Source organism: Anas acuta, chromosome 5, assembly GCF_963932015.1.
Source record: "Anas acuta chromosome 5, bAnaAcu1.1, whole genome shotgun sequence".
NCBI lineage: Eukaryota > Metazoa > Chordata > Aves > Anseriformes > Anatidae > Anas > Anas acuta.
The window spans coordinates 34,234,663-34,248,427 of NC_088983.1; the positions used below are offsets into that span (position 1 = coordinate 34,234,663).

General features: G+C 38.8%; 1 protein-coding gene across 1 annotated transcript in view; it reads right to left on the minus strand.

Annotated features, from left to right (window-relative positions):
• Window positions 1-1,888: 1,888 nt before the first annotated feature.
• Window positions 1,889-13,765, minus strand: part of LOC137857458 (cytosolic phospholipase A2 epsilon-like) — a 31,319-nt gene continuing 19,442 nt past the window's right edge. Inside the window, exons 11-21 of the mRNA XM_068683961.1 lie at window positions 13,218-13,255; window positions 11,234-11,369; window positions 9,343-9,479; window positions 7,945-8,167; window positions 6,889-7,003; window positions 6,040-6,177; window positions 5,662-5,769; window positions 5,041-5,232; window positions 4,400-4,569; window positions 3,509-3,695; window positions 1,889-2,700 (exon numbers count right to left, since the gene is read on the minus strand). Coding sequence (XP_068540062.1) covers window positions 2,492-2,700; window positions 3,509-3,695; window positions 4,400-4,569; window positions 5,041-5,232; window positions 5,662-5,769; window positions 6,040-6,177; window positions 6,889-7,003; window positions 7,945-8,167; window positions 9,343-9,479; window positions 11,234-11,369; window positions 13,218-13,255 — 1,653 coding nt within the window. The 3' untranslated portion in view covers window positions 1,889-2,491. The remainder of the gene's footprint in view (window positions 2,701-3,508; window positions 3,696-4,399; window positions 4,570-5,040; window positions 5,233-5,661; window positions 5,770-6,039; window positions 6,178-6,888; window positions 7,004-7,944; window positions 8,168-9,342; window positions 9,480-11,233; window positions 11,370-13,217; window positions 13,256-13,765) is intronic.

Here is a 13,765-nt window from a genome sequence, read left to right on the forward strand (position 1 = left end):
AAGAACTGTGGAGTGATCTGAGGACAGGAGGAACTCCCTCTAAAGAAGAAAAAGCCAGCTTTTGTATCAGCCAGCAGGACATAATGCAGGAATACCCCAAGGCTGACATGGGAAGGAGCATAGCTACGTCAGTGCAGTAATTAGTCATAGTTAAAAGATGGACTAATTAGTTCTTATGAAAAGTAGGGTTAATGTGGCTGAGGCTGTCTCATGTGCCTATCTGTCTTTTTTTTGTCCTGTTGTTGAACACGTTTTCCTTGTAAAACAGACAGAAACAGCTTCTATTCTTCTCAGTTTCATTTCCACCAAAAAAGGCCTAGGAACCATGACAGTCAAAACAAAGATAACCCTGGGAAACACCCAGATCCCTTGAGCTGATTTGAGTGTTCTGAAGCTGAACCATAATTAGCATTGCTTCATACCATGCAGGACTAATAATGTCAATCTACACATGCAGTACTGCACGCAGTTACACTGTGTCCTTCAAAGTGCTGCAGTAGCATGAACACAATGAACACTCTCATAGGTCAAAAACATGGCCCAGTCCTTCTCTTTCACCACCCAAACTGCTCCAGATGCACCATCAGCTGTTTTTCCCATAGCACAGAAGTATTTTTTCCTCCTATTTCCTAGAACTTGATTACGTATAAAAAAAATTGTCACTTCAGAGCATAATCAATCACAGAATCACAGAATTTCTAGATTGGAAGAGACCTCAAGATCATCAAGTTCAACCTCTGACCTAACACTAACCAGTCCCCACTAAACCATAGCCCTAAGCTCTACATCTAAACGTCTTTTAAAGACTTCCAGGGATGGTGACTCCACCACTTCCCTGGGCAGCCCTTTCCAATGTCTAACAACCCCTTCAGTAAACAAGTTCTTCCTAACATCCAACTTAAAACTCCCCTGGCGCAACTTAAGCCCATTCCCCCTCGTCCTGTCACCACGCACATGGGAGAACAGAACAACCCCCACCTTGCTACAGCCTCCTTTAAGGTAGCTGTAGAGAGCAATAACGTTGCCCCTGAGCCTCCTTTTCTCCAGGCAGAACAAGCCCAGCTACCTCAGCCGCTCCTCGTAGGACTTGTTCTCCAGACCCCTCACCAGCTTCGTCACCCTTCTCTGGACTCGCTCAAGCACCTCGATGTCCTTCTTGTAACAAGGGGCCCAAAACTGAACACAGTACTTGAGGTGCAGCCTCACCAGAGCTGAGTACAGGGGGACAATCACTTCCCTATCCCTGCTGACCACACTGCTTAAAGACTCTCCCCTGATCTCAACACCTGTACTATCCTGGAGATTTGGTCTTGTATTCATAGCAATAAGACCCTTTCATTATCAAAAATCAGATAACCCCAAGAATCACCTGAGCTGCTGTGAACAGTCTTTGTGTATCACAGCTGCACAGCGCAGGGCTGCTATTGTGAAAGACTGAATATGTGATCTAGCTATTGCAGAACTGTGAGAAAAGAGCCTATGACAACTATCTTTCCCCAGAAAACCTCTATAATTTTTGACAATGAGGAATCATTCTTTCAGGATAACCCTGCAAAAGACCATTTGAAGGAAAGCATTGAACAGCTGCAAAACTATGTCTGGAAGGTTGCTCAAAAGGTCTTCTTTCATTGCCATATTCTGTGCAAGAAGTTAGCAGCCACTTCGCATCCTCTGGAACACTGGAAGGAAGACAGTTGACAAGAACAGTCAAGGCAGGTGAAGATGAGCGAGACAGGAAAACAAACAACTACTCAAAGAGAAAATGAGAGGAGGAAAAATTGGGAAACATGACTACTACTAAGGCTGATATAAAGGTGGTTCTGTGAATAGCAGCTCAAAGAATACTTTTGACCATATGAAACAAAGATGACCTGATTCAGAGTGGGTTTTGATTATTATTTTTTAATGGATGGTGAAAAGTCTGTATATTTTAACACTGATTGTAACTTGAAAAAAGTTTACTTTCAAAGACAGGTGAAGAAAGCCAGCTGAATTAAAAAATTTATAGCAGACAATCACATCAGAGATAACAAGTTTTAGGGTGTCAATAATTAAGATAAGCAATAACAAACACAATGGATTAGCTATCAATGAGCGAAACTCCTGTTCAAGGGATTGCTGTTCTGCTGAACAGAAAAACACATATGAATACTGGTTTGATTCACATTTTTAATGTGCTATGATATTTCATTATCTCAGAAAACATGATGTTAAATTATATGGAATATATCTCCATTAGTAAAGTAACAAGGTAACAAAACTAAATGTAAATATGCTGCTTTGTAATTTACAGTGGTTTAATCAAAAACAAGCTTCAATCTGTTCATCTGAACAGTCAATTAAATAGGAGGAATTGAAGTCCAGCAAGTCCTCAGGATGACACATTTTCTACTACACATTAAAGTGTCAAGTATCAAACATTTTAATCTCACAAGATCACAGAAAACCCCAGAAATATTGCATTTGAAAGGTTAAAACTAGCAGATGATGGCTAATAGTTTCTCTGCTTCCTCCGTGCCACTGCCATGCGCAAGGCCCGAATAATCAACTTCTCATTATTCAGGACATTGTAATCAGTCAGCTTCACCAGTTTGTCAAAATTCTCTTCACTGAAGCACACCTCCCTTGTTGTAAATGGGGAGAGAATCGTGGAGACATCAACTTTGCCTTCAGACATCTCTTCAGGGCTCCTTTCCACACCTGAGGGAAAAACCACAAGATGTACCAATCAGGTTTTATTGCAGCATGTGGTTCCTATCATTCATTTAAGTAATTATAGGCAGAAAATGGAGATTTGGAGGAGAAAAGAGGATTTGCCAGAGGGATGTAAAAGTGGTCCAGTAGTATCATGTTTTTCAGAGCTTGTCCAAACCTAAATGTACACCCAAATGTCTGGGAAGGAAAACAGCACATATCAGCAGAAACATTTGTAGACCACTCATTAGACAACAAAGTCTTGGCTGCTCAAACTAGGAAAGAAGAAGCAAGAGAAAAAAACAATTATCTTATACTGGGTGAAATAACATTCACTGAAAGATCAGGAGAAATGATTGCCCTTCGGAGAGATATCATAGCTCATATAAAAAAACAACAAAAACAAAAGATCTCAGTCCACTCAGTTCTGAAGTGATGAAGTATCCCTGAAATCTTCCAGAAGGTTCTGCTTCTTTTTGCAGAGAGTGGTGCATAACAAGTGTATGTCAATAGAGTAGAGAACCTGCTACCTATGCTGTATGTATTTTGGGAGTTTCACCCTCATGCTATATTTAAAAAATCCTGTGGAATAAACACCAGTTTTAATCTCAGATGTATTAGGAGAGCTTCTGTAGTTCCTACAGTTCAGATGTAATGAGACAGTATTTATTTTTGTCAGTGATGAGACTGACAATATCAACATTAGAAAGTTAGAAAGAAGGTCAGAATTGCTAGTGAGATATTAGATATGAAATGGAGAGGACACACCAGGAAATTGACTTTTTATTAAAATTGCTCGCCACAGATGACTCACCAGGAGCTTTGTAATTCTTGAAGGTGTCATTTACTAGGGGAAAAAACAGCACTGTTGGAGCATGTGGACTGTCAGAATCTTCAAACACATAGCATTCCTTCAAGTTTTCCCTGTCTTCCTCGCTTATCTCAATTTTGGGAAATGGAATTCCTTGCCCCGATATGTATTTTGCAATCTGGTCCAGAGGCTGGATAAATGAATAAAATAAGAAGAATCAAATATCAAAAGAGACCTAGAGGTTTTTTGGGGCTTTTTTAAAATAAAAATTAAAACAACTTCAGCAGCTAATATTAATATTCCAAGGCTTGGATTTTCCCCTGGGAAGATGTTAATTTTCAGAGAGAAATGGCTGTAACCACAGCATACATTACAGTTTATCTTATTTCCTGCATTGCTTCAGGCAAAACAAGAAAACAGTCACGTTATATAAACTTGCAAATACAGCCAAAAGCCAGAGGACTGATTTTACAGTTCCAATTAAACATGTTCTATAAATGGGTTCAGAAGGGAAAGGCAAAGAAACTGAAAGAACAGAGAAGGAACCAATCAGTCCAGATATTCTGCATCACTTTGACTTCTTAATTGTTCACAACTTTCCCAGTCTTTCTGTCCTCTGCATGGTTTGTGAGTGTTTGCTAATGACTTCCTATTAACAATTATCAACTTACCTTATGATCTCATTAAAAAAAAAAAAAACACAATTTGTTTTAACAGCTATTTTAACTATAGGCCTATGTTTATTTTCATATTAACCTCCCTAAGAACGCAACGGTAATTATATTACTTCTCATTATTAATCAAGTCCAGTTTCAGCCAGTCCCTTTCCCTAAGACTGATAAAAGAAAAAAAATGATGACAGAAAAGGATCTCAGATGCCATGACTTTTCTTACCAGCGTCTGGGACCCTCCACTGTAATTTAAATGCAGGATGACATCCACCTCCCTTTTTGATCTCAAAAGTGGTGGGTAGCTGGTATTGATGAAAAATCCCGTATCAACCAGGGAAAGCTCATCATCTGCTGTTTCCATCAGCTTATTTGGGAAGGAGTCTATCACTGTGTCTGAAATACAAATATTTCTTGTCAGTAAGTGAAAAACAAGATTGACTGCTCCTCATAGAAAGTTAAAGATGGAAGAATGGAACCCCCGTTTTCCCTGCCTTCCTTTGATGACTCACAAACAGCACTGATTTACAGGAATGAATGACACAATACAGTTTCTTCCTTCCTGGACACCTCATACAGCTTTGGCCCTAAAGAATAGGTTATTCCTCTCTCCTCAGGTTGAGCTTGCATTGTCCACTGGAACACAATCCCCAGACAACCAAGTTCAAATTTACCCCCAAAACAAACAAACACAAAAATGAAATGCATCTGAAATCTGGTTCCCATTTCTTCCATCTAAGGAAGGGAGAAGTGGAGTTGCAGGAAGTCAGTCATGTTTTTTCCTGCCTCCACATCAGAAATTGTAAATGAATTCCCAAGCCTAAACCTGCCCAAATTGTTACTGAAGGATGCACTATGTTACTGTGCCTTTCCAAGTAGAGAATCCATCACTCTCCAGGTACTTGCTGTGCATCTGGAAGCCTCTGATAAAATTGGGGTACTGTGCAATTGTTGGGCGTCCTGTTAAGACATCTCTCAGAGCAGAGGAGAGAGTGGATGAGGGAGTGAGTAGACATGTGTCAATCTCGTAAGGATTCATGGACAGAAAAGGTTCTTCCTCTGCAAGAAAGGAAGCAGTTCTGAGTTTAGGACACTTTCCTGAAACAATCAATATTTTTAAAAACCGAATAACTAATAAACACAGTTGTCACCATCCCAAACCTGAAGGTAAACCAAATGTAGCTATTAGCTCTGAAACTTATAACTGAGCCCAAATCAAACTCAGAATTATGCTCTGAATTAAATGACAGCTACCTGCAAGCAGCAAGATCAAGGCAAACTCAACCTCACACTCTAGGCTTCATCAAATGATGCACATCTCTGCAGCAGCGTGAGGTGCAGAGAAGATCCAAGTGCTAAAACACAGGTAAACAGTACTGGCCTTTGAACAGGAAACCTCCAGAAAACATGTGACTGTCACTCAGCTGTAAACATTGGCTAACTTAGGGGGCCAGTCACTCTAGTGCTAAAAATAAATAAATATCTCACCGATATCTTTTACTCTGTCTCTGGTCCACCTACACCAGAAGTCCTCTGAATCAGCAGCCAAATTCCAGACATACATCACATCTATGGAAAATATACTACTCCACATGCCTGTAGTGTGAAAGAGAGAATATAAACTGATTGATGGAGTAGTTTTAGAAGAATTTTAATTGATACATACCTTCAGTCATTGGATACTTCCTTTCTGTCTGGATAGATATCTTCATGGGCACACTTGCTAAGTACCTCCTCACTAAAGCAATCTCACACCTGCTCAACCTGTTTGCTGGTGTCTTCACAGGGCTGTCCTCCACAAACCATGTGCTCACTAGCACCAGCTCTCTTTTGAGTAGAGCAATTTTCCCTCTATGCAATAGTCACCTTGCATGTAGCAGATCCGAGTCTCTGGAAGCCTCTTCACTAGCCTTCCCATAAAGAACTCACTTCCAAAATGTTCTGCAGGAATAGACGCTCCGTATTTCAGGAGACTGACTTCATAAGGAGTGAACTCCAACCACTCTAATGGAGACAACAGCCAGATTGTGAAAAGGCAATAAAGTGTTAACTACTGCTAAACAGAATAGTGACAATGTACAAATTAAAAAGACACTGTCCAGCTCATAACATGCTGTTCACCAGCTAGTGCTGTACCTATATTGCTCACAGTATGCTGAGAGAACACATGATCCTCTCACATCAAGGGAAGGTAGTCCTAGGCTGTGAAGCCTTTTGACACAGCAGTCTCCAGCAGACAAACCTTGGTCTAAATGAAACTGTAAGCATTCTCTGCAGTTAATATTGCCCAAAAGTGTGTATTGCTCAGGTATAACGTGGTTCCTTTAGGGCAACAGTGGCAGAAAGCCTAACATTCATCTGGCATCATGTACTCAGCTATTCATATTAAACAAATATCGTGAAAATCAATAGAAGAAGAAACAGTGATTTTTGTGCCACTAGACCTAAAAATTCAGAGTTCTCTCTATAACAACTCCAAATAGGAGTAGGTGTAAACATTGTAAATTAAACTAAAATGTTCCTGTGACCAGGATAAATTGTGAGTTTAGCATCTCCTCTGGTATAAATATATTTTTGCTCCTAGCAACATTTAGAAATGATCTTTTTGTGATTAGAACAAAAGGACTATTGTATTATTGAAGCTGATTACATTCAATTAGTCTTAGTTCAGATTACTTAAATTACAAAAGTATGAGAAAACTAGATTATCATTACCTCTGAATGCCTGCGCACTATAGTTGGACTTGAGGTTGATGGCCACGTAGATGGGCAATGGGTTCTGACCATTATCCACTGCCTGCCGCTGATCGGAGAGTCTATGTTCGTCTTTCTGGTTTTAATTAAAACTGGTTAATGGAATGAGGTGACAAACAACTTGTACTTGAAATTATATAACGCCAACTATTAGTTTTATCCAGACTCTCCTTCCTGATTTCATCTCACTATACTGTTCAGAAGTGTATCTGCCTTGGAATATTCCAAACTTGGCAAGTATCCTGCAAACAGCAGCCCCTATATGGGTTCTCAGATTTTGAGATATGCACAGAGGTTGTGTGTAGATTTGGCAAGGAAAAAAACAGTTCCCGGGAATAAATACACGGCTAAGTGAAAGGTGAGGTACTTTCCTTGGCTGGATTTCAGGTAGCAGATTTTATCAGGTTTTAATATCATTCTCAAGCATATTCATATGCAAGAATATATTGTAATCACACATGACAACGTAAAACTTCCTTGGATAAGCATAAACCAGAAGTAAACTATTAAGTTATGCTATTTTAAATGTAATGATATTTCTATCAATCTTTCTTAAGCCTTGATAACATATTTAGAGAATGGCTTTTCCTACTATTTGAATAATCCCCCTATATAAAGCCTGTAACTAAGGCACTTTGTAAAAGCATATGTTCAATTATGTGAGTGAAGTAAATCATTTCTAATTTTTAAGCACCCCTTCTAGTCATGTTTTGTAACATTTAATGTTCAAAGTGATTAGGGTACATTTCCAAATACATTTTTCATAAGGTTGTTTGTGCTTGTTTTTTTCTTTTTCAAGAAGAGAACACTTTTGAAATGCCATGGCTCCAACAAGGTCAACCTCACTTTAAAATGAGAGTAGTGTTTTAATAATGAACCTCAATATACAGCATTTAATCAAACATTAAGTTAATTATTTGCATTGGTAGTATTTAACGGTGTCCCAGGAATTATTTTTTCTCCTTTACATTTACAGATGTTCATCAGGCTTCTAGGAAAAAAAAAAAGGAGTAATACCTTATCATGTAGCATGGATTCAATGACAAGCCCCCACAGGTCTATGAAAGATGTGTTATGTCCCTCCTTAGTCCTCTCCATCAAGTCATTATAATAGTACTTCAGACAGTCCAGACTAAAACAGCAGATCTTGTTTTTGGTTACTTGCTTGCGAGCTTCCTTGATCGCCTCTTCCAGATACTTTTGTGACCAATTAGCATCTTCATACAGGTTTGCCATTGTCCTGAATAAACATTAGAAGGGAACAATGAAAGAGAACTAACTGTGTTGTTTGGCTTTAGAGTACATTTTTGCAAACTATTTACGTGTTTCAATTCATATGGGGGTTCACAACTGAAAACTAAGCACACTTGTTTGCCCTTGAAATAAGAGGATTTCAAAACCTCTCCCAAGCTTTCTTTGCTTTGATGGTAAGACTTTGCGGGCTCAAGAATAATCTGAGAAAGTCAAGGAACTAAAAAACTGCCCAAGGCTATTAAATACACTGACTCCACAAGTCCTCAAAAAATCCTTTTTTTGGAAGGTGGGAAACACTTTAGCGAACAGCCACTACAAGTTTGCTCTAGTCTAATATTTTTTCCCAGGTATCTGCTGCTGACTCCTGTCTGTGAGAGGACTGGGCAGTTCTCAGGTCCTGGTATGACCAGTCTTATCTGTCTCCTCAAAATCACAGACAGGTACACTCTGATCTCCACATGCATACAGAGAAGCTGAAAGAATACTTAGACAAGCCTGCCATTAAGTTTTGGACATGTATAAAGGACTGACAAAATTCAATGCAAAAATTGTCTCCACTTTCAGACGAGTGTAGAGGAGTGGATCTAGCTAGAACCCACATGGCTAACTACTTTTAAGTTATTTTAAATGTGACATTGTCTGCTGTATACCCACTGGGAGAAGAGAGCACTTCATAATGAACCAACAACTGCAGTCTGAGGCTGGTAGCTCAGAGTCATTTTCTGGATCATCTTCAACAGCATTAATTCCACTAGACCCAAAAATGTCCTTTACCAGAGGAAGATGCACTCTAAATCCAAAATGGAAGTGAGATTAACCAGCAAATGGCAGGCATAAATTCTTCTTCCCATCTTTCTTCAATTTCCCGTATAAAGACAAATTCACTGCATTCAGTCTAAGGTATAATTGATAAAATATGAAAAGGTAATACAGCATTTACATTAAATATCAGGCACAGACTGTGTCAATGTGGTGAAAAAATCAGCTGATGAATGTGATGATTAATTGCTTATTGGGTATGTTTGTTTCTTGGTTCTATGTGGAAACAGGAAAATTGAAATCTTCTGCTTTACTAAATGCATCATAAATTGATGGTGCTGTACAAATAATCAATAATATCAAGCACAGAGAACAAACATATCTTGTTTGGGTCATTCTTACCATGTGGTACCCGATAAACCACCGATGTAGGAAATACAGTCTAACAGATTGAGTTTCTGGAGTCCCAGTAGGCTGCCATACATTGCTGTCAGTGATCTTGTCCCTCCCCCAGTAGTTGTGATGGCCACCACTGGCACCTGTTCAACACAGCAAGGGAAAATGATAGAAAAAGCCATGCACATAATAGAGACAAACCTCTTACTGCCGAAATCAGATAATAGGTTACAGGCACTGATAACAAGCAATGGCATTACTTTGTGTAAAAAGGGTGTGATGCAAAAGGCTTCCATCGTCACCATCTGATTGATTGGAGAGGTAAGGCTCATGTCTTACCCACTCACATTGGGTCAGAGGAGGCTGTTTACTTAATACATAATTGGAAATCAACCTCATCACCCTGGAATTCTTCTCAAGGTATATTATTAGAAGCCGGCATAAAAAAAAATACAGGATTTACCATGGCAGGGCAGATTAGGGATTCGTGATTCTGCCTCTAACAATGATCAGTGTCTCAGAAGAATGCATAGCACCCTGTAATCAGCCAAACCACACAATAGCTGAAGCCTTCCTGACCTCAGGCCAGAAATTACTTTATGTCCTGAGGCACAATCATCGACAGGGCTTTTTTCCTCCTTCCTAAATTCCAAGTGCAATTGAAGAGACTATTCTTCTCTTAATCTTTTCCTAATCTAGTACACCATTTGCTTCCATTAACATCTTGAGTTGTGTGGATGCTTACATGTTGTATGGGAAATGTCTATTTTTACCTTTAAAGTACTAACTTCTAATTCCATCAGGTGATCAACTATTCTAAAGACAATTAATAGAACTCGAAGAAAATATTTCTCCCTTTTTACAAAACTAGAAGAAACAAAAATAGATGTTGTTCTAACCCTGAACTTAGTAAGAACTTAAAATATAGGAAATTATACAATAATAATGAGGAAAAATCTTCATTGAAATCAGAATATATGTTCTGGTTTTACTCTTTCAGCACAAATTAAAATTCTAATACCTTTGAACTGGTTTTTTTTTTTTTTTTTTTTTAAGTTGGTAAACAAGGGAGTTGGGATATTTTCAAAATTTTAAGATTAAATACATGAGTAGCAGTGCCAGAAAAACTAGACTTTTTTCAAAAACAAACTTTGGTTTTACCATTTTGGCCTTACCATGTCTCAGGTAACAGACCACTACGTAAAAGCATTCCCTTTTAACTGTCAACTAACGAAGATTCTTGCAGCTGGTGTGTTTGTACTTTCTTGATTTTCTACAGTCCAACCAGGCTTAAGCAGTTAAAAATGTTATACATAAATATGGAAACAGGAGCAGGACCTACAGTGATAAAGCTAAACAACTTCTAATCGACAATGTAATCTGTACAGCTCAACTATGCTACAAGATTCACCCTCTTTTTTCCAGCTTGACAGATTTATTCTGATAGTTGTTTTCCCAACAATGCATCTTTTCTGCTGCAGAAACAAATTGAAGTATTTTTAACTATAGTTTCTGCGCAAAAATTTAGCTTCCTCATCTCAGAATCCTCTTATGAATGCCATGAATATTGCCTTGCCTCTCCTACTGAGCTAGAGCAAGCTATTCCCCAAACACCCCCCAGCTGTTCTGTATCTGCTCACCACAAATTTTCTTCCTGAGACACATGAGCAATACCAGGAATAAATAGGAATGGGTTAAACTGGCTCTGTAAAGGCACATCATGCCATCTCCACACAGACCAGAATACTGGCTTCTCTTGCAAATCTCTTATTCTAGGTGGCTGGGCCTGCCCTAGAACAGCAGGATTAATTAAGCTATTTTAGTTTTTCACGTTTCAGTTTGTGAGCCAGGCCCCAATCCCTGGAGAAGAATCACTACCAGGGACCGTATGGCTTGCCTCATGCTCTTTCAGATCTTCCTCCAAATTAAGAATTTTTTTCAGAGCAGCAGCAACATATTTCTTCCTTTTCCGCAGGAAGTCCTGTTCCTCCATGCACAGACTAAATCCCAAGCGCACATCCAGGTCTCCTGAGCTGGAACAGACAACAGGACTAATCAATGCACATCAGTTATAGCCAATTTCAGGACCTGTAAGGGCAGTCAGTCAGTGAACTCCAAAAACAAGCTGTTTTTAAGTCTACATATTGATCAAAAAAATAGAAGAAAAGGAGCATCTCTATTGGCAGCAAAAAGTAGTGAAGGTAAAAGGAGTGTCCAAGGCACCTTAGATTTCTTGTAGATGAGAGCACAAAAGGCAAGTCACACAAGCTAGAGAGAGTGACAAAATAGGTGAGATTTTTCCTGTATCCATTACTTTCTGTCACCACGACATCCTGGAAAACTCAACTGATGCCAACATCACCTGTTCTCAGGTTTTGACTGCTCACTAACATTATCTGAAAGTGAAGCTCTTAACAATGAGTTTGATAGAGCTTGAAAACACAGGACAAGTCCTACACCATCACCCTGCTGCTTAGACTATCTCATGAGAGCCAGCTAGAACTGGAAGCTTTGCAGCATTGCCTGTCTTTGCTTATGATGGATAAATAGATGAGTAATCCTAGGCAGTGCACATGACCCTTGGGGAGAGCATAAGTTCTGCACAGTGTTCTGCCTTTGTTGGTTTGGGGTGGTTGCTTCACCTGCACTTATCCATATGCTCACTTGCAGCTCCACTGATTTGTAACGCCTTTCACCTGCGTGCTGAGTAGATTTCTAGGTAAGCCTCATACAAATACATAAGAATATCCATCATTTTTTTTCTGCACAGGCAGCCACACTGCATTCTCTCCCCTGAGAAGTGTGAAATACAAGCCAAAGGTTTTGCAGAAAAAAAGTACAAAACCAAACAAATGGCAATTAAGTTTTTTGTGCTTTTCAAAAAGGCAAATATGCTTATTACAGAAAGGGGCACTCAATATTGCTCAAATCTTGTGTATCACATCCCCCTCTAGTGGCTGCAAAATATTACTTTGAGCATTACTTTCATTAGTATTCCATGAACACAAATGTTTCAAGGGTTAATGTCAGTATCTTCTGTTCTCCAGAAGAATTTGTACATGATAGCTTAATTTTGAGAACAGAATAAGGTGATTTGATTGACCTAAAAAGCAAGCAACTTTTTTAGTGTAGATGTAAAAACAGTAGCACTTTCTTTTGTGCAGTTGCTCTCTCTGTAATCTGTAAAATTGACATTTCAGTAGATCTGTTATGGGCTGAGATTGATAAAATAGATCTCTGTCCTATGCTCTGAATTTTATCTACACAGACTCCTCCCATGCTCTGAACATCAGAGTTGCTTCCCCTGTGTATGTCACACAATAGTGAGGATGCTGTTAACCATATAAAGTCTTCAGCTGTACCATAAAGCCTCATTCTTTTCAATTTTACCCATCACTACTGCCATTCTGTTCCTGTAAAGTGCAGAGGTGCAGCTGGTCAGGTCCAAGATCACATTTTGCTCAGAAACAGAAGGAGCAGAAGCCAGGCCACCCTTCAGTTTGATTGCTTAGGAGTTGGATTTTTTTTGTTTTGTTTTGGTGAGCTTGCAAAGTCAAAGAGGGATAGAGTTTATTTCACTCGTTGTGCCAATAGACAGATTTGCATAAAGTGGTAACAAAAATAATATCCAAAAAGTGTAATTTTATTCATGTCTAAGAATGGTAGTCATAAAATGAGATAACTTACTCTGAAAAGAAAAAAAAAGAGTCAAACTCACATTGACTTGCACGATCCTGAAACTACAATGGATTTGCACTTACCTCAGGCACCATCTGAGTACAGGAGAAAGCACTCACATGGTGTTTTCCTCTCTCCACTGACTAGAGAAAAAAATAGTTTACAGTAATCCTGCACACTAGGACAAGAAGAGGCTATCTTACCATTTTCTTGCTGTCAAGCACACCTCAAAGGACTGATCCTAGAAATCAAGAAAATAAAGTTAACTATCACCAAATTTTAAAATGTTTCTTTCCTTCAAGCTCAGACAAGGCTCATTCAGTAAGAAAAGAGATTCTCAAAAAATAGTTCATGTGACTAGGATTCATATTGTTCTGGAACCAAACTCACTCTTATCTAATAAGCTTGCTTGGAGTAATGAACTTGCATGTTACGCTAATTCATAGCATTCATACTTAGAAGAAACACAAGAACCAGAAAAGTTCTCACTAAAAATATATATATACACACACACCACTCTGAACATCAATATTTAGGCAACATCTGAATTTAAAAAAATCAATCCAGAATATGAGCTTAATAGTTATTGTGGAATTACCCCCAATAAGCATAAAGAAATTTTGGAATACATGTGAATATGACCATCACTTTTGTTCCTTGAAACCACCTAATTCTAATTTTGGTGTGTGGCTTTGCAAAGATTTAACTGTTATTACAGTGATTGCTACCACCTGCTTCCTTTAAAAGAGAA